This window comes from Mus caroli, chromosome 4 (genome assembly GCF_900094665.2).
Source record: "Mus caroli chromosome 4, CAROLI_EIJ_v1.1, whole genome shotgun sequence".
Lineage (NCBI taxonomy): Eukaryota > Metazoa > Chordata > Mammalia > Rodentia > Muridae > Mus > Mus caroli.
This window is the reverse complement of record NC_034573.1, coordinates 19,461,797-19,482,323: the sequence shown is the minus strand read 5'-3', so window position 1 is coordinate 19,482,323 and position 20,527 is coordinate 19,461,797. Positions and strand designations below refer to the sequence as shown.

Below are 20,527 nucleotides of genomic sequence, written 5' to 3'. Positions count from 1 at the left end.
TCCTAGACTTGGCTGAATGTTCTCTTCACCCCTACCCCCACCTCCCACCCCAACCTCTCTCTGTCTTTCTGTTCCCTCCTTGTCCCCCTTCCACTAGGATCAAAGTCCAGACCTATTCTCTCCCCTGCTCAGTCATTGGCTGATCAGCTTTTATTGACAAATCAGAGAATAAATAGGTTTATACAACTTTGAGTCAGAGATTCTTAGAATAAGCATTACAATGCCATGTCCAGATTGCAACTAGAGATGGGGGCAGAGAAATCAGCATTTCTTCTTATGGACATTCATAGCTAATTCTATAACTTGAGGATTGCACATAGTACTACAATGAATATGCATGTACAAAGGTCAACCAAGCATATACATTTTGTGTGGGGGGGGGGAGGGGGAAGTCAGTAGTTGTACAATTTCTCTTGTTTGTATCTCTTTAAGGTCACTTAACATTCTTTTTTATTTCATTGATTTTGTTCTTTGACCATTTCAGACACATATACAGTGCATTCTGATTTATTCTCACATCTTCACTTGATACCTATCATATCAGGAAAGAGCTTGATCACATTAAAGGTTTTGGCTGGAACTTATCACTAGTAGTACTGAATAGCTCCTCCTGCAGTTCATGAAAAGACACACACTTTCTGTGATGTAAAGGTTGATCAGACAGATTCCTGGCAGATTGGCCAGCAACCAGTGATTCCCAACAGATTCTTCCAATTTGTTTTAACAAACACTAATGCCCATCGTCTATATGCTCCATTTCCTTAAACATAGAAGATGGTGATTTTGTAAAATTGCAGCACTTCTTAATAGATCAGTTTATTAGAATTTAGTTATTTCATGCTATATTTCATTTCTTTTGTTATGTTGGAATTTTCACTCTCTGGGCAATGGTGTTACTTAAGCTTGGATTATGACATTCTGTTAACTATTTCTCAAGCCTTCTGTGACAGAAAACTCCTAACTAACCTTAGACACATTTTGTTGCAAAATCTGTCATCTTTCCAATCATCCTATACTATATATTTCACACAAAACTTTCTAATTTAATAAGCTCTAAGTACAAATAAAATATGGTATTTCCATTGCCATGTTCTACCCTGAGAAAGAAGTTATCTTATTTATCCCAAAATTCAAACATCCTAAACCCATTTGTCTTACTCACAAAAGTAACTGAGGTTTTTAAATGTCTTCAAACTTTTTATTTCCCTAATTATTCCTCTCCTTTCTAAATCCAATTTCTTTTACTCACATTATTTGTGTACATTACTACTACTAATTCACCTGTACCTCATTTATCTACATAAACCACATTGTCAAACATATTTGATGTCACATTGGAGGTTTCTAATACTTTCTGAATTAACTAGAATTCAATCCTCAGCCCTTCAGGCTACCATTCTATCAGACTCATGTTCCATCTCTCCAAGTCATTCTATTACCACCTTCAGAAGCACCAAAAGAGGAATCCTTGATCTTCATGTATCTGTCTATACCACACCTGTATCTGTCTATACTGCACCTTCAGCCCAGACCCAGCTGAGACTAGAAAGACTTAAAGGCCAAGTTAAAAGATCACAATCTTCTATGTTCACCTAGAAGGATAAAAAAACCTCTGCCTTGTTACATGCTATTTTATTTTTTTCCTTACCAGTGTATATATGAATATAGCTATTAGTTAGCTTAAAGACTACTCAGGTACAAAGATTCTTATTGTGAACAGTGAATATTATTTGTGTCAAAGCCTAAGTATTATGATATTATAATAAGTGAGGGGAGCTGGAGATGGCCCAGTAGTTAAGAGAGTACTGTCTGATCTTCCAAAGGACCCAAGTTCAATTCCCAGCATCCACATGGTGACTCACACCATCTCTAACTCTAGTCCCAGAGGATCTGATGGCCTCTCTGGCCTCTGAAGAAACTGCACACACATGATGCACAAACTTATATGCAGAGAAAATACCCATACGGATAAATAAAAATCTAAAAATTTTAAATGCTCAAGTTTAAATTTTATTTTTTAATTTATAAATAAAGATTGTTAATTTGTATGATCCTATACTTCTGGTCACTTTGCTTACCCATTCAAAAGAGAAAAGACACCAAATGCTGATTCCATATGCCAGTTTTCTATAGACAATGTTTATGAAAGATAAAATACTTGCAAGCTACATCCTACTCCAAACAAAAATTAGTATTTAAAAAATTCACATTTCTCAAAATTAAATCGTAAAATGCTTGTCAAATATTATTAAATTTCAAATTTTTATAGCAAATCCATATTCTGTTTACTTACCAGGTTCTTAGAATAGTACTCCCATAAAGTGGTGACAACTGAAATATTTGGCTCCCAGAAATCACAAAGTGTCAAACAACAATGAAGATGCATTCGTAATTGTTCTTCTAGTATACTATCCTAAAAAATAAACCTGAAGTCATAAAGCAGTAGATTGTTCTGCTAACATGATAATCATTTGATAATGCACAGAACAACCTACCACTGAAAAGAGGAAGAATGCGCATCATCAAATCATGGCCTTTCACAACCTTCAGAATACAAGATCTAACTGGACATGAACAAAACTCTGGAGACCACTAGGATATTCAGATAATGGAAAGTTTATCATTCAGTTACTTAAAACCAAACAGAATAGATGTCTGAAAACTGATATTAGGAACCCAAAGAACAAAAAAGGAAATATAACTAAAGGAATGTGAAATGATATAGTAATTAAAATGTACAAAAATCCAGAAAGCTGGGTCATCTTAAGAATTTAGGTACAGAGACAGACATGTGGATCAATGGAATAGAACTGAAGACCCAGAAATAAAACTACACACTTATGGTCACTTGACAAAGACAACAAAAATATACAACGGCAAAAGGAAAGTGTCTTCAATATATGGTGCTTGTCTAACTGGCTGTCTGTATGTAGAAGAATGAAAACAGACCCACATTTGTCACTTTGTACAAAGCTCAAGTCCAAATGGATCAAGAACCTCAACATAAAACCAGATATACTCAGTATAACAGAAGAGAAAGTCGGAAAGAGCCTTGAAATCATTGGCATATGGGGCAATTTCCTAAATAGAACTCCAATGGCTTATGCTAAATGGGACCTCATGGAACTGGAAAACTTCTGTAAAGCAAAGGACATAGTAAAGGACATAGTTGGTAAGACAAATCAGCAACCTATAGATTGGGAAAAAATCTTTAGTAGCCCCACATCTGAGAGGGCTAATATCAAAAATATATAAAGAACTCAAGAAGTTAATCACCAAAAAACCAAACAACCCAATCAAAATATAGGGTATGGAGCTAAACCAAGAATTCACAACTGAGAAATCTCGAATGGCTAAAGCACCTAAAAAAATGTTCAAAGTCTGTGTAGTGATCACAGAAATGCAAATCAAAATGACCCTGAGACTCCACCTTACACCAATCAGATTGGCTAAAATCAAAACCTCAGGTGACGGGACAGGTTGGAGAGGATGTGGAAAAAGAGGAACACTCTTTCATTGTTGGTGTAATTGCAAACTGGTACAACCACTCTGGAAATCAATCTGAAGGTTCCTAAGAAAATTGGAAATAGATCTACCTGAAGACCCAGTTATACCACTCTTGGGAATATACCCAAAAGATGCCCCACCATGCCACAGGGGCACATGTTCTACTATGTTCATAGTGGCCTTATTTGTGATAGCCAGAAGCTGGAAACAACTTAGATGCCCCACGTCAGAAGAATGGATACAGACAATGCGGTTCATTTACACAATTAAGCAATTAATTGTGTAAGCAATTAAGCACGAAGCCTCAGTGCTTAGGAGTCCACACTGCCCTTGGAGACAAGCTGGGTTCAGCTCCCAGCACAAGCAGAAGGTAACTCACAGCTGCCTTAACTCCAGTAGTCTCCCTGGTATCTGTACACACTTGCATGCACATAGTAAACATAAACAAACACAAACATACACTGGGATAAAAGGTAAACCTTTTTAAAAGGTAAAAAGTGAAGTTAATCTTGAAAAAGAAAAAATATGTGTATATCAACTAAACTGCAGATAGAACAGAATTGTTGGTCTTTAGTTTCCGACAATTAAGGCAACAATAACACAGCATGATAGGAATACACAGTAGGCATATTCACTTAAGATCATAACCACAAAACAGACATATATATATATATATATATATATATATATGTAGTTTTCATATATATATGAAAACTAAGCCATTCTCCATATCAAAAAGCTGAATATCTAAAAACACTGTAAATGACTGAAGGTACATACACTGTGTTAACTGTACATATACATAAATGTTTCTAGTTATTTCATGAACCTTACCAGTTACGAGCTAGATGTCTGCTAGAATACCAGGGATGTCTGCTAGAATACCAGGAGCTTAAGAGTTTTATTTTAAAATATTTCCCTAACCACTATAAAAGTATTTTTGTTTCATATTTCCTATATAATTTTAATTGCCTTTTTCTGTCTTATAGTATGTTGGTTTAGTAACCTAAAACACTTCTTATATATTTTTAAATTCAGGAATATAGGATATCAGGGAGTAGTGATGAAATAAGAAATATACCTTACACTGGCCATTGTTATTTGTATAAGATACTAAATCATTCTTTTTCTTAAAATTTTATGAATATTGTATTTTTGTCATCCCTCCCTTCTGAATTTCCCCACTCAAAATTAAATTCATTTTTAATGACTCATAGCTTGTGCAAACCAAGTACAACTAACTTCAGTAAAGTCTAGCTAGTGTTAGTGTTTAGTAACAGTTTTGACATCAGCATCAGAAACTCTAAGCTTCAGTCTCCTAGTAAAGCTGTAATTACAAGTGTGCTTGGAACTTTCTTCTCCTAGCCTTTCCTCCCTATTTTGTTGTATTTAATAGTTAAACATTCTCCATAAAACTGAATTTACAGAATTTTGAGGTCTTTTCATAGACTATTTGTTACATAGACACACACATATTGATAAGGGACAACAGGAGACAATTTGTCATTAAACTCCTTTCCATAGAAATATGCTTTTAATTAATACCTTAATTAATATATTAATGAATGTCTCACATACCCTTTTCTCTTTAGATGTTGACTCTCTTTAATTTAAGACTTTGACATGTAAGGATTAGACTCAAGACTTGCTGGTTAAGTGTGTGCTCTTTCATTTCTCTAGGTCCCCTTCGCTAGTCTTGAGTTTCAGATACATGTACTTTCACAGGTACACTAACATTTTAATGGTGCCAGTTGAATGTATTTTTAAGATTTAAGATATGTAATCCTTAAAAACAGGCTGGATGATCAACCATCTCAGTCTACCTAGCCTGAGGTTTCAGTGACTTGAGCAAACCAAGATGCAATAATAATGCTTCTTGAGCAGAAAGATCTTGACAGAGCTGTTGAAGTTAAATGCTGTCATTCCCAAAGTTAGATCTAGTCAAGCATGCTGTAGTAAGTTGCCAGTTAGTTTACAAATAAATCTTAAATTGATTTTGGATAATTATGTATAGAGAAATCTAGCCAGTTATGAATACCCATAGTTATAGATAATTTGTCCTTAAATTAACATCTCCATATAGTGACTAAACTAAAACATTTAGTACTTCATTATCAAATGTTTGTCCTATGACACATGCCCAGATTTAATATGTCTGGCTTTCAGTTACAATTCCAAGTTGAGTAGCATGCCATAATTTGCCAGACCAGGTTTAAGGCCTTGTGGGCAACTAAACTGTGTGTGCTTAACAAGTCAAATTGTAAATCTTATTACATTTGTTGTGATCTTTTAAGCTAACAGTGATATTTCTCTTTGGCGAATAACAAAATGTAGTTAATGCTAATGATAGTCTTGTGCTGATAATCTTAGGTCACGATGTTGCTTGTGTTTACATTTTACCTCTAAGAGACATAGGCTAAAAAGGGTTAAGCAGTTTTTGTAGGTTTGGCCAGCTAGCTAGAAAATGTGAGGTTTGGGATCTGAATCTTCTCATATAGTTTCCAGACAGGTGTGGAAAACACCTCTGTGTTCTGTAGTATTTTTGCTATTTCCCTCTGAATACTGTGATGAGGAATTACAGGCAAAAAAATGAATACAAAGAATTCTTAGGTATTTTCATATGTGTGTGTGTGTATCACTTCTATAAGCACATGCACACAAAGCCATATTTTTACATTATAATATTTATGTCAATTCCAGTTTTAAATAAGCTTCACTAACAGAAAAGCAATTTATTCCCCAAATTAAAAAATATTCCACACTATAACCTTCCATAAAGGGTTACTTACATTATAGAACTTTACAGAGCTACAACATATTTAAAGATGAGATGAACAGTGCATTTAAAACTATTTTAAAGGAGGTCAAGTCTGACCTCTGGGCCATGAAGCACTACATTAACAGCTCTGCGGAAAGAAAAATGATAAGGTATGAAATGAGTGCTCAGAAACGAGGACCTTATCAGTGAGAATACGATTCAAGCCTGTAAGACAAATTGCTCAGCAAGGCAAGTCACCTTCCTGCTGTGAGGAGGATAGAGCTGCATTTCCAATACCACCAACTATCTCCTTTATCATGTCGCCTGGCTTGCTATCATACAGTCAAGGAATGGCTTATAACTCCAAAGCATCTTCCACTTATTTTGAATACATTCTTTCAAAGTCACCAACTAAGATAATTATCTTTGTCCTTTAACTGACAAATTCAGTGATAAAAATAAAAATCTTTAAAGGATTTAATATGAATTACTTAGTTGACCCTTCAAAGAATCTCAGATTTGTAATAAATTATCATTTAAATCATTTTATATTTACTTAGCTCTTGTAAATAAAATTTACACTATAAGATGCAGAAGTCATGCACTGCCTCGCTTTAGCTGCATACCTGAATAGTGACGGACTGTTTCAAAAGTTCTTCTATAAAGCTCCAATTGGATTCCATCTGTTTCTGAAAAGAGAATGCAGCTATGTTGAACAATTACTCTTGATTATGTACATATTTAAAATGATGATACAAGTGTAAAATTCTATCATTAAAATACCTTTGCAATGTCTTTTATTTCTTTCAGTAACATCTTAGCTGATATACCTGGAAAAAAATAAATCTAGTTGTTCTAATCTAATAGAAACCATACTGGACATATTTTATAATAGTATGTCTATAGGCTTACACATATTTTAAATACTTAATTTGCTGTTACATATCATCTAACCGGAAAAAAATGATATAACAATTATGTATTTTTAAGGTTACATGACAGTCTTTCTTACTCTCCTTCTTACATTTGTAATATCCCAAATATAATCTACCTTATTAAAATATGTAGTTTTACATAAACAGAAAACTTGATATTCTTTGTTCTGTACATTTGGTGTTTTGATTATTATGTGTCGGAAGGATTTTCTTTTTTGCTCCAATCTGGATAATGCTTTCATCTGGCAAATGGTCATCTATCTGGCAATTCTAATTCTATGCATGACTCTATGCAGCAAGGAAGAAAGCTACAGTGGACTTTAAAAAGGTTCACAAAATGTCACTTTTCTAACAGGAAAGCCTGGAGGATGGATGTTCTCTCAGTTCTTAGAGACTGAGATATGTGGGCACTAGTCAAAGCCAGAAGCAATGAAAAGCACGTTAAAAAAAAAAAAATCACATAATTTCTAATGCAGAAAAATGTATGAAAAGTTTTTAAATTTCAAAACGCAAAGCTAGAGTCCCCCCACAAAATAAAACTACAATAGTTTGTGGTGTACTCCCCTTTGATATTAGCAGTCAGGAGGCAGATTTCTTGAGTTCAAGGGGAGGCTGATCTAATCATGTTCCAGGCCAGCCAGGGCTATTAGGAAGGCCATCTCAATCAGTCAATCAGCCAATCAATCAATCAAGGTACAGACTCCTATCAGACTGACAGATAACTATATTTATAAATATGAGCTCTAATTAATAGAAGATATATTCACTATCCATGTTTTTAAAATGCTTCACGTAAGGTGCTAGCTGCATACCAGTACTTCCTTACTAAAAGAAATACAGTAACAATAGTAGTGACCAACTAAGGTAGCCTTTTATGACCTCTAACCCTTGGAATGAAGCATTTATATAATTTCCTCCCCTACTGTAGATAAAATGCTTGCCAATAGACTACCAGTACCTATGTGAGTGGCAGTATGTCACTTCCAGGAAGCTTCCAACTTGATAATTTTTAACTTAATCAAGGAAACAACCCTACCGTAAGCAGGCCTGAAGCCCACAAGACAGAAGGCTAAAACAATTTGCCAAAATTAAATCTTCCAATGCATTACATACTGTGATGGCAATGACAGGACAACACATGGACTATCCAGAAGTAAACAACCACTACTGAAATATAGCACTCACTACAAAGTGTTATCACAGTTCCAATAAGCATTAATAAACTAATCATATATTCCCTGAAGCAAAGTACAATGTATTTTATATAAATCCTCTTATCAACACCAATTGTAATGCCTAATATATATGTAATATATATCACAACTTAGAAATACTTGACAAATTACCACATTTATATGTACTGATTAAAATAAGGAGTGTGTTCTTAGAAGAATTAAAGTTGAACAGGAAGAGCAATAAAAATGCTTACAACTTGAGAATTACAGGCAATTTTTTAATTCCCTTAATGTTTCTGTAATATTCCAATAATTAAAATACATTAAACATTAGCATCCTATTCCAGAAAAGTACTTAATAAATGGGTCATAAAAAGAATTATGACAACTGCTAAAATTTGAGTATCTATTATATATCAGCAAGGACCTACAGAGGTGAGGCCTAGAAACATGCCTGTTTCATTTGGAGGGCTGAGTTTTGAGACAGGACTTATTCCATAATCCAGGCTGACCTGGTACTCACTATGTATGCTAAGCTGGCCTGGAATTCATAATGAAGCCTAAGCTAGCCTTGAACTCGTGTCAATCCTCCTGCCTCAGACTCAGAAGTCCAAGCTTATAGCACTGGTATGTTGGTATAATTCTATTTTCTGAGAATGGCAGAAATTATACACATATAGAAACCACAAACCTCAAATAGGGTTACAAATAAATATATTTACTAGGTGGTTTCTGTCACAAGGAAGTGTAATACCATAAAAGAATGTTTCCAACAAAATAATACATACAATAGATAAAAATCTGTCTTCTTCTTTGAAGCAAACTTGATAGTTTTGTTAAATAGGGTAAACTGAGAAAAGCAGGTACCTCAAGAAATGTTATGCAAAAGAAATATTTTTATATGTGTGCGGGTTGTACACAATTGCAGTTGCCTGCAGCAGGCCCTAAGAAGACAGAAGATTCCCTGAAGCTAAAGTAACAAGCAGCAGAGACCCTCTGAGTGTAGGTGCAGGGAACAAAACTGGGGTCTTCGATTAGAGCAGTGTGTGCTCTTTATCACTGACTTCTCTCTTCAGCCCCAAAAGAAACACTCTCAACACATTACCTACAAAACCCACTGATTCATTTCTGGGAGACATATGATTCCCCTTAGACACTCTCAGAGAATTTATGGCTAGAAGCAAACTTTGGAGCAATGCAAACCATGATTTTTCCCATAAGGAAACAGTGGATCAGAAAAGTTTTACTGAAAGTCATACAAGTACTTATGAGCAGAGACAGGACTGAAGACCAAGTCCTCTACAAATTGCTTTTCATTTATCAAACAATAAAACCATTAACTTTCAATTCTTCAAGATTAGGAGGTGTTTATAGAAACACTATATAGAGAAAAAACAAAACAAAAAGAAAATCATTCCCCTGCGACCTGAGCATATATAAATCTTACCGTTTCGTCTGACACACCATGGCGATCAATCTGGTACAATGATGCTACATGAACACTAATCCACCAACTAAAGCCTAATGGATCCTTGGCCTGGGTTAGAGAAACAGAAGATCTTCGTTGGTCACTTGACTTTTCAAAAAGTGCTTTAAGTAGTTTATTCAACCAATTCCAAAATGACTATAGAAACAAAAAGAACATAATTCAGTTAAATTATGACACTATTCTAATGACCTTTGACTTCAAGTATTTCCTATTAAAATACACAAAACAGAGCATCAATTATGAACACTGATGTATTTTATGCTTTAAAGGTATCTTTTATGAACACTCTACAGAATGTTCTGAAAGTGTGTGTCTTTTACCTTACAGATGATTTATAAAACTTAACTATGTTAATAACTTTATACTGTAGTTCTCTTTGCAAACTTATTGTATTTACGAATGTTTTCTTTTCAGTTGCATATACTTTTTACTAATCTATTTAATGATGACCTTAAAAATAACAGGATACTTTCTCTAGCTCCATCCAATAGCTGACTGTGAGCATCCACTTCTGTATTTGCCAGGCACTGGCATAGCCTCACAAGAGACAGCTATATCAGGGTCCCTTCAGCAAAATCTTTCTGGCATGTGCTATAGTGTCTGTGTTTGGTGGCTGATTATGGGATGGATCCCCAGGTGGGGTAGTCTCTGGATGGTCCATCCTTTCGTCTTAGCTCCAAACTTTGTCTAAGGAGCTGAAGGTGTCTGCAACTCTATAGGTGGACAACAATATGAACTAACCAGTACTCCTGGAGCTTATGTCTCTAGCTGCATATGTAGCAGAAGATGGCCTAGTCAGCCATCATTGGGAAGAGAGGCCCCTTGGTATTACAAACTTTATATGCCCCAGTACAGGAGAATGCCAGGGCCAAGAAGTGGGAGTGGGTGAGTAGGGTAGCAGGGCGGGGGGAGGGTATAGGGGACTTTCAGGATAACATTTGAAATGTAAATGAAGAAAATATCTAATAAAAAATAGAAAAAAAATAAATAACAGGATAAATTTAAATGTCTTATAAAAGAAAAGCAACTATTTTGTTCTTAAACATAACTGCATTCTTAGAACTAACTCATTCATGCCCAACCCAGTTTATATGCTAATATTACTGTGATTTGAGAGTTTGTTTTTCAGGGAATTAAACCTAAGAATTTGTCTTTGCCAAGTACATGCCCTATCAGTAAGCTCTATTCAAGCTTTTTAAATGTTTTTTTTTTTTTTTCCTTCATTTTGAGGCAGGGCCTGGTTAAGTTGCCAGGCTGGCCTTAAACCTACTATATAGTCCACACTTATTTACTGTTTCCTGTATATTTTTTTCTACACTTCAGTCCTTTCCCACTTTTCCCCTTGTAGCATTTTTTTTAAATGTTATTCTACTGGAAACAGCTTTATTTTGCCTTTGTTGGTTGAGGTTTTTAAGCTGATGAGTAATTTTGTTTGTTTGACTACAATTAGAGAGTAATTCCACTGAATTGATTCCTAGGCTGCTAAAAAGTCAGCTAGCCATCAAATGCTTACTTTTTCGATATGTGTGATGCTAAGGAGTGGATCCAAGCACTCTATGTCACACTCAGCCCCTAATTTCACTGCATATTTCTTACTTTTTTAATCTCTTTGTTTTTTAACCCCTTGACTTCACTTTAATACACCAGGTGCCTTTTTCTTTAGTTATATTAAGCAGGTTCTTTGTGTTTCTTGATTTGATTAGTTTTCATTAAAAATAGAAAACTATTCTCCTACTATTTTATTTTTTGTGTTTGACTCCTCTCCTTTTCCTACTCCAAGAAATGCTTCCTTATTTCCTACTGGTGTTTCTCTCTTTTATATTATACACAGCCCGTACTCAAAGTCTCCCTTGGTACCATTATGAAAACACTCCTAAGCTGGCTGAAGTTAGCATGTCACTTCAGGCTCTCTTACACCAGTTTCTTAAGTTTCACTATGCATAACATTGGTGCTTTAAAGCAATTGATGACTGGTGTCTCTTCATGATGACCTCACATTTGGAGCAAGAAAGCCACACAAACATTCTTATTCTTTCACTGCATCTTATGAGAGGTACATGGTATCAGTTTATCCTACTACTGGTTAACTTTGACTATGTGGCTAAGGTGATATTTTCCAGATTGTTTAGATCTATGATTATTTCCTTCTTGGTAAGTGATAAATACTATGTGGAGATATTTATAAAACTACTAACATATCCTATTTTATTTTAAGCTCCAAAGTAATGGCAACATATTTACTATTTCAGAGACTTAGGTAGAAGGAAGGCAATTTAGAGACCGTCACAGTCACCCATGTTGCTATTTTTGTCTCAGCAAACAGAAACCAAACCAATACAAAATTGGACGTAACTTATCTTCATCTCACTTTTGTTTATTATGCTAAGCAACCAGTGAAGAATCTTATTTAAAACAACTACACTAACTGCTTTTCTGATGCTTTCCTGACTTCTATTTACCAGAAAAGAATCCCTTCTCCCTACTTGTACAGCATAGGTACTGTATAGATTACAACCCTTTTCAACTATGTCTTATAGAAATCCCAGGTTTAATATATAGACAATATTTATTTGTGTTGTATTCTTCAGACATGTCCCATCATGCTTTGAGCAAACAATATCTGGCATAAGATGTTTCTGGCTCAGTTTCACCTTTCATGGACCTGTCTCAAACCACCTATTTTTCCAAGTCTCGCTGGTGTTCACTAGAAAGTGGTTGTTTTTGGAACCAATCTGTATATACCAGCAATCTGCGCCATTTTACTTAGAATTGGATACTTCTAGTGAAAAAGATAGGAAATGTATGTACACAAACACACATCCATATCTAGCTCTATTCTAATTTATCATTTCATGGCTTACACTAGCTTACCCTTTTCCAATTATGTGACAAACTTGAATCATATTACCCACAATACATTTAAGATTCCCTCAGTTTCAGTCTATAAATAGGTCTAAAATTGCCAATTCTCAAATAACAATGTGAAAAAAAAAGAAAGGAAAAAAATGTCCTAAAAACGATTTGATAGTTAGCCTGGCATGGTGGTCCACACCTGTAATCAGAATGCTAAGGCAGCTAGAGGACAATGTCCAAGGTAGCCTGGGTTAACTAGTGAAATCCTGTTGTTTATAGTTCTTTATAAATTTTTGTTTAGCAGTAAAAGTACATGGTCAAATTGGCATAGTCTAACATTATCTAGATTATTATTTTCAACCTCTGTACCGTGTTTTTATTCATCTGAAATATGTTTTCAATTCTATGTTCTGTTCAGTCACTTTCTAAACACATTTACTTTTGTGCATAGGAAACAATAACATTATTCTAAAATTAGAGATATATGAAAAGCCACACTAAAATTGTTTTGAAGCAGGGGAGAAAGACATGGAAAAGTAAGGAAACATGAGGGGGGGGGAAAAAAAAAGACCTTCATTCGTGGTTGAGGATTGCTGCCAGTTTAGAGTCAAGCAATCAGCACAACAGACACTGACGGCATTAACAAGGCCTGTGCAAGCCCATGCCTGACAGAATTCCAGCACGGAGGAGAGCAAATCAACACAAAGTCCCATGCCGAATACCACTGTATATCAACTGCACTCAAGAGCAGGCCCCATGCTTGGAGGAGTAAAAAAATGCAAATTGATCTCTTGTGGTGGTGGTGGTGGTAGTGTGTGTGTACCTTTTTTTTTTAAGATAAAGAACATGAAGTTGGATGAGTAGGAAGGTGGGAAGGGATCTGGAAGGAATTTGGGAAGAGGAAAGAATATGCTCAAATTTATATTATATGAAATACTCAAAGAATAAATAGAAATATTTTAAAAGTTCCAACATGGTTAACATTGCTATGAATATTTCCAATATAGAGACAATATTTCTTTTTTGGTAGAGGTATTTCAAGTTAAGAAAGGTAAAATAGAAAAGAACAAAGTTTAATAAGTTTTATGTTTGAGTACAGCTTTGGACTTCCCCATACATAAACCTGCAGTTTTCTGGGAATTTCACAAAACTATGTAAATTGGTGTTTTCAACCTATTGGTCGTGACCCCTCTGGAGAGTCAAATGACTGGGGTCGCCTAAGGCCATCAGAAAACATGGATATTTGACATTACAATTCTTAACAGTAGAAAAATTACAGTTATGAAGTAGCAACAATTAGAAACTTGAGGTTGTACTTACTGTAACAACATACTTCTTAATTCCACTTCCAGCCCTGTGTCTTTGAGTTTTACTCTAAAAGCAGTAATCTCGTAGAAGCACATCTGGAACTACTTACTGTATCAACTCATTTAAATTAAGGATGCACATTTAGAACTACCCTTAGCTCATTTAAGCTGCTTTTACAACCCATTGAGATGTAATATCAAAGTCTAAAAAATCATACATACATAGCTATTAAGATACTTAAGGGTTACTTGCTCTTGAGAAGATCACACTTATGCTCTTGGGTGACTTGTAGACTTTGGCTAAGTGTCTCTTCCTAATGCCTATGCTTACAACAGAACAAACTACTAAACACCACTTAACTCTATCCTGAACATCCTTCCCTTCCACAATGCCCAGATAGAGCGTGGGTCCCTTTCCAGTGCTCAAACCTAATCTAGCCACGCTGCCTGTACCATAAGCAACCCTGAAGCCTCCTTCCACCAAGATCTACCTTGACTACACTTCCCCACACCACTCCCAGGCCCCTTCCACGGCACATTTCAATCTACCCACTCAGACAGATCCAACACACCCTTCTCCATGTCTAGCCCGGTCAGTTCACATGATCCTACCTTCCTCCTGTTCCTCAAAATGCTCAGATTTAAACCCAAATTCAGGCCTAGACCACATCTGGATCTTGCAAACCAGCCTAGTCTATATCTGTTTGACACTATTCCCCTAAGCCATAGTCAACCTCTAGACTTAACATGACCCACATATCCTTTCTTCTACCTACCCTTCTCTGTTCATATCAGATACAGAAATAACAAAAAACAAAACAAAACAAAACAAGTCCACATCTCAGATCTTTCAGGAAAAAAACATTTTTTTCTTAGAAAAGTCAGTCTCTGCTCCAGATCCAAGAGTCCTGTAAAAACATTTGCCAATGATCTTCATATCCTTGATAAATCCCAAGACGTAATATCTAAAATAATAAACTTCAAAGAATTAAGGCATTTAAAAAAAAAAAAAAGTAAAAAAACAGTCGGATGGTGGTAGCCCATGCCTTAAATCCCTGAACACGGGAGACAGAGGCAGGTCTCTGTGATCTCTGTGAGTTCTAGACTATCCTGGTCTACAGATTTAATGGGAAATCTTCAAGTCCAAACACTGAAGGACCTTGTCCCCAATTGGTTTTTTGATCAATCAATAAAGATGACAACAGCCAAGGCTGGAAAAAGGGAACAGGACTCTTAGATCTTCGCAAGTGAGGATGCAGGGGAGGAGAGAGAAGAATTGCCATGACTAGGGGTGGTGAGAGGGGGGAGGAGGGATCAGATTTAGAGCTGAAGAGGAAAGATCATCCAAAATGTAGTTGGAAAGGAAAAGCGGCTCCCCAAAGGGCTGCCCAGAGTACCAAAGGGAAAAAGTATGCTAGCCGTGGGAGGATTAGAACTGCCCAGCCTTTGAGAAGCGAAGGCATTTCACAAATAAGCTAATGTGTGTGTGTCTTTCATTCTTGCATCCAAAGAGTGGCGGGTGGGGCAGGTGGCTGGAAGCGCAACCCACTAAGAACATAAAGCTATGTAGCCAAAGTCCATGCTACAATATTTTGTTAAGAATGTGTTTGCACAGGTATTTGTATTTTATTTCCTGATGTCTTTACCATGTAATGTAACATTAATTGAGAGAACATCACTGGTTATCAATTTCAAGTTTTAATATACTAAATGTCCCTCAAGGAACACTGTCACCTATTCTAAAACATGTAATGTGTTTGTGGTTGTATATCGCTAGTTATATCATATTAGACATAATTATGACCTTGTTATTGTTTTCATTTGGAAATTAAACATAACATAAGGAGATATGATTATATGTCAAAATCACAAGGGTAGACATGTGATGTCTATTCTCAGTTGTCAACATCTAGAATTAACTAAAACCTAAGCATCTGGGTAAACCTGTGAGGGATTTTTTTTTTTTTTCCGAGACAAGGTTTCTCTGTATAGCTCTGGCTGTCCTGGAACTCAACTTTGTAGACCAGGCTGGCCTCGAACTCAGAAATCCGCCTGCCTCTGCCTCCCAAGTGCTGGGATTAAAGGCGTGAGCCACCATGCCCAGCCGTGAGGGATTTTTCTTAAGTGAAGCATTTGAAAGGGTAGGATCTACATTACACATGGGCCAACCTTCTGGCAGCACCTCTATAAACATGAGAAAAATAGAAGCTCTTGTTCGTTGCCTGCTTGCCCTCATTCTCGCTGGCAAGTTTCTTCCTTCACTTGTATTAAGAGCTCTGGAATATACTGAAAACCAGCTGAGACAGGCATCCAGACTCTTGGGCTGAACACTACTGGATTCATGGACATATCAGGTGACAGCAATTGTTGTCACAGCTTAACTATAACCTGTAAGCCACTCTAATCAACCCCACTCTTATATGAGACTCATTTTATGAATTCTGTATCTCTAGAGAATCTTGACTAACAATATCTAACCAAACAAAACAAAACAAAAAACTCAATGACAGACATGAGAAGCCCTCTTTTGGTTGCTTCCCCACCAAAGATACACCTTTAAAACTGAAGACACGACACACTTGAGGCACAGGGTCCAAAAGACCCCAGGTCAATCTAACCCGGAAGCCTCCTCCCTAAGGACTAGCTTCCATGGTACCTGAAGGTTCCATGCTAGTTTCCAACACAAGGAAGCAACCAACAGTTCTACTAGCAATGGCAACTACGTACTACAACAACCAACAGGGATGATAACCAAAGGGTGTAGTACTGATGCTGGCAGTAACCAACGCTCTCAAATTGGACTTAAGACCCACTCAGAAGGAAGTGACACCTGGTACTGGAAACCCAACTTCTCTGGGCTAGTGTAGTCAAAAATCAAAGACAAAACTACAGTTTCCCCATAGTTAATACTTAACTACATTCTAAAACTGTTCTTATACCGACAGATACATCTATTTCTCACTCCTGCTGAAGAAACTTATCATTCCAACAAATGTAGACTATTGCCAGAAAAACACTACTGAAAAAATGCAAAGTGATGGAGCCCAGTCCAATCTGATAACATCTACAACAAATGAATGCGCCTAAAGATCAGGGATCTTTTCAGAAGGGGATGGTGGTGATGAAGATTGTCAAGAGTGAGAGAAACAGGAATTTTGCTGTGTCAGAGAAGCTACACCCATGCATTGTCATCAACATGGTAGATGACAGCAAGAGACATACTAATGTGGAAGGAGGAAAGTTCAAGAGGATTCAACCCAACAAAAAGAACTACGGGCAACTAAGGAACGGTAATAGTGGGAAAAAAAACTTCCCCAGAGAAAAGTACCAACACACACAAATATGAAACAACACTAAAGAAAAAGAAGCTGTGAATCTGAATGGGGGGGGGGGCACAGTTAGGGGGTAGTTAAGAAGGCCTGGCGTTAAGAAGTAATATAATTATAATCTTAAAACAAAACAAACAACAGAAAAACCTCTAACTCTGCTTCATACTGACTCATCTTGAAATGCTTTTCTGAGGTGAGGTCTGGAATTTCAGCTTCACTTTCAAAGAGCTCTCTGAAAATAACTCCTCAGGCTCCCTAGTGCAGAGCGAGCCACTAGGCAGAGATAGATAGAGCAGATCTATCTCTGGCTATTGCTGCCCCACTGCTGATAAACTTCTACATTAGCACCCAGCAATTTATGGTTTTAATTCACCAAGGCGCATGGCTTCTTGCCATTCCAGTATTTCTTTGAGTACAGCAGTACATGTGCTCACACACCCTTTTCTCTGGTTTCTTACATAAAAGATGATTTACTACCATCTTTTACATTCTGCTCATTTCATTTCACAATATATTAGGGAAATCATTACTTCAGGATTCTTCCTCATTCTACTATCTGTACACACACACACACACACACACACACATAAATAATACAAAATATTTGTTGTGTCAACTTAATCAGGCACAAATCCCCAGATAGCAGATTAAATGTTATACTGGATATATACTTTTACATTTTCTGAAGTTAACATTTAAATTAGTAGACTCAGTAAAGTGGATTGCCCTCCTTAATGTGTGCGAATCCCTCCACTTAACCAGGCATGTTACTGAAATTAAAAAGCTGCTATGCAGATCAAGAAAGACTTCTTTAAGTTGGTGTAGTGATTTTTTTCCCCCTCCCTTCAAATGTGGAATGAGAATAGATCTGCTGGCTCTCAGGCTTTTAGGACAGACTGAAACTTATATAGACAGTTCTCCTGGGTCACCAGTTTGTCACATACATCCCAGGACCAGCTTCTATAACTATGTTAGTCAATCTCTTATAACGTCCTTATTTATTCCACTGATGCCCACTCTCTGGAAGATACAGGCTAAGACAGCAGAATATTCTATGCTGTGGGCAGCCATTCTCCTACATATGGAATTCAACATATAAACTAGTCACAACAAGTAAATAGCAATTTTCCAACTTACCTCTGCGACAGACCATTTACTTCTGTGGTCTAAAAGATGAATAAGTAGAGCCCATAATTCTTTAACACAGGAGCATGGGTAGTGACTAATCAGTAGTGCTTCTGAAGGCACAACCTACAAAAAGAAGCAGAGCTATTCACATGCCACAGAGATGACTGCTATAAAGAGTTAAAATATTTCCTCAATTTAAGAAAAGTATCATTTCACTAACTTTTTAAAAATATTGCCTTTACAACCACATTTTCAGCTAAAGAAACAAAAAAGAAAACTTCCTAAGCATCGGCCAATCAGTACGCTTTAAGATTCTGTTAGACATAAGCTGTCACAACTACTAAAATAGGCCCAGGAGTGTAATAGCAGATAAAGAAAGTAGAAAGGACATTGGTGCAAGTACCTTCTAGCCTAACATTATTATTCAACACCTGTTTTGAGTATAAGGTGGAATGAACCTCACTCAGTTTACTTAATTGTATCTGTTTCATCTAACACACTAACATACACATACTAACACACACACACACACACACACTTACACACACCTGATAGAAATTTAAAAATAAACTCACATTTAATATACAACAAAGTAAACATGTTTTAACCTACAACTAGGCAGGGATAACAGTTCCAGGACACTGATGTATATACAGCGAGAATAGATAGTTACATACTATATATTTTTAAAGGTATTTTGAAAAGCTAAAACAAAGCAGTCTGAATGTTTTTACCACAATGATAAACATTTTTCAACTATTTAACCTGATTTGAGCATTATGTAGTGTATATACTTACCAAAACGCATTATTAATATGTAATACTCATTAATGTGTACTTACTATTTTAATGAACCACTTTAAAAATTAACATGTAAGATGAATTCCAGCCTACTGGGATATTTATATCAAAATTCTTGCCACATCTAGCTCCCAGATATTAGTAACCAAATACAAAACAAGAGAAACATTAACAAACATATTTTAAATTCTTATGTATTAAACCACATGTATTAAGGATTATTGTCATTAACACATTAATAACTCTTAAAGCATTACCTTGTCAAATCTGTTGAGTGACAGGCATATTAAGTCACAGAAAAGATGTTCACAATGTTCTTCAAAGAGGCTGACATTGGTTAAATTGTCACCTGCCTGACCAATAAACTGACGACCATAAACAACTTGTTCTGCAAATAAAATAAATTCTATTTTAAAACCTCAGGTTGTATTAACTCTCACAAGAAAAAAAATTATTTTACTTCTTCAGATTCTTCTAAAGTAAAATACAATTTTAGGATTTTTTTTAAAGTAAATTAAATTTGAGAATAACCAATTTTGGGTCCACGTATTACCTAAAAAAAAATTTTCCAGTTCTATATTCAGTTTAATTAACTTCTTTTATATTAATGAGACCATATTTGAAAAGTATTATTGCTGTCACTTTAAAATAAAAGAAAAAGACAAAAAAAGTACTCATCTAAAACTCTAAGAACAAAGAAGCTAAAACTGTAGTTTTGTTTTGTTTTGTTTTTTTTAACTGATGCTGGTATGGTTACCACTTGTCTTTGGAAACTAAAATGCCAACAGCAAAATTTAAAAAACAAAATCAAAACAAAACAACAACAACAGAAACACAGCAGTTGCTGGGTATGGTAGCACATGTCTTTAATCTCAGCACTCCAGAGGCAGGTGGATCTTTTGAGCTCCAGGACAGCCTGGTCTACATATTGAGGTCAGCCAGGGGTAAATAAATAGTTAAGTGAAACTCTTTTCTCAAGTTAAAAAAGACCAAATGAACAAAATATATCACAGCATCTGAAATATAAGATTATTATCCATATATACAAGCTTCTAAAAGAAAGTAAGAAAATTTGCAAAAATAAAAGACAAGGCAAACAACAGAAAATTAAAATTATATAAAGATGTTGATATTAATTGATAACCAAAAAGCCAAAAAAAAAAAAAAAAACCCATTTGGTATCTCTTTCCATGTATTAGCAACATAAATCCATTACTGGCAAGAATCTGAAAGATATAAGAAAAT

General features: G+C 35.8%; 1 protein-coding gene across 1 annotated transcript in view; it reads right to left on the bottom strand.

Annotated features, from left to right (window-relative positions):
• Mms22l (MMS22 like, DNA repair protein) overlaps positions 1–20,527 on the bottom strand; it is a 104,441-nt gene that overhangs the window by 74,403 nt on the left and 9,511 nt on the right. The window contains exons 7-11 of the mRNA XM_021160342.2: positions 19,540–19,670; positions 18,491–18,604; positions 9,823–9,999; positions 6,892–6,954; positions 2,294–2,413 (exon numbers count right to left, since the gene is read on the bottom strand). Of these exons, the coding sequence (XP_021016001.1) occupies positions 2,294–2,413; positions 6,892–6,954; positions 9,823–9,999; positions 18,491–18,604; positions 19,540–19,670 (605 nt within the window). The remainder of the gene's footprint in view (positions 1–2,293; positions 2,414–6,891; positions 6,955–9,822; positions 10,000–18,490; positions 18,605–19,539; positions 19,671–20,527) is intronic.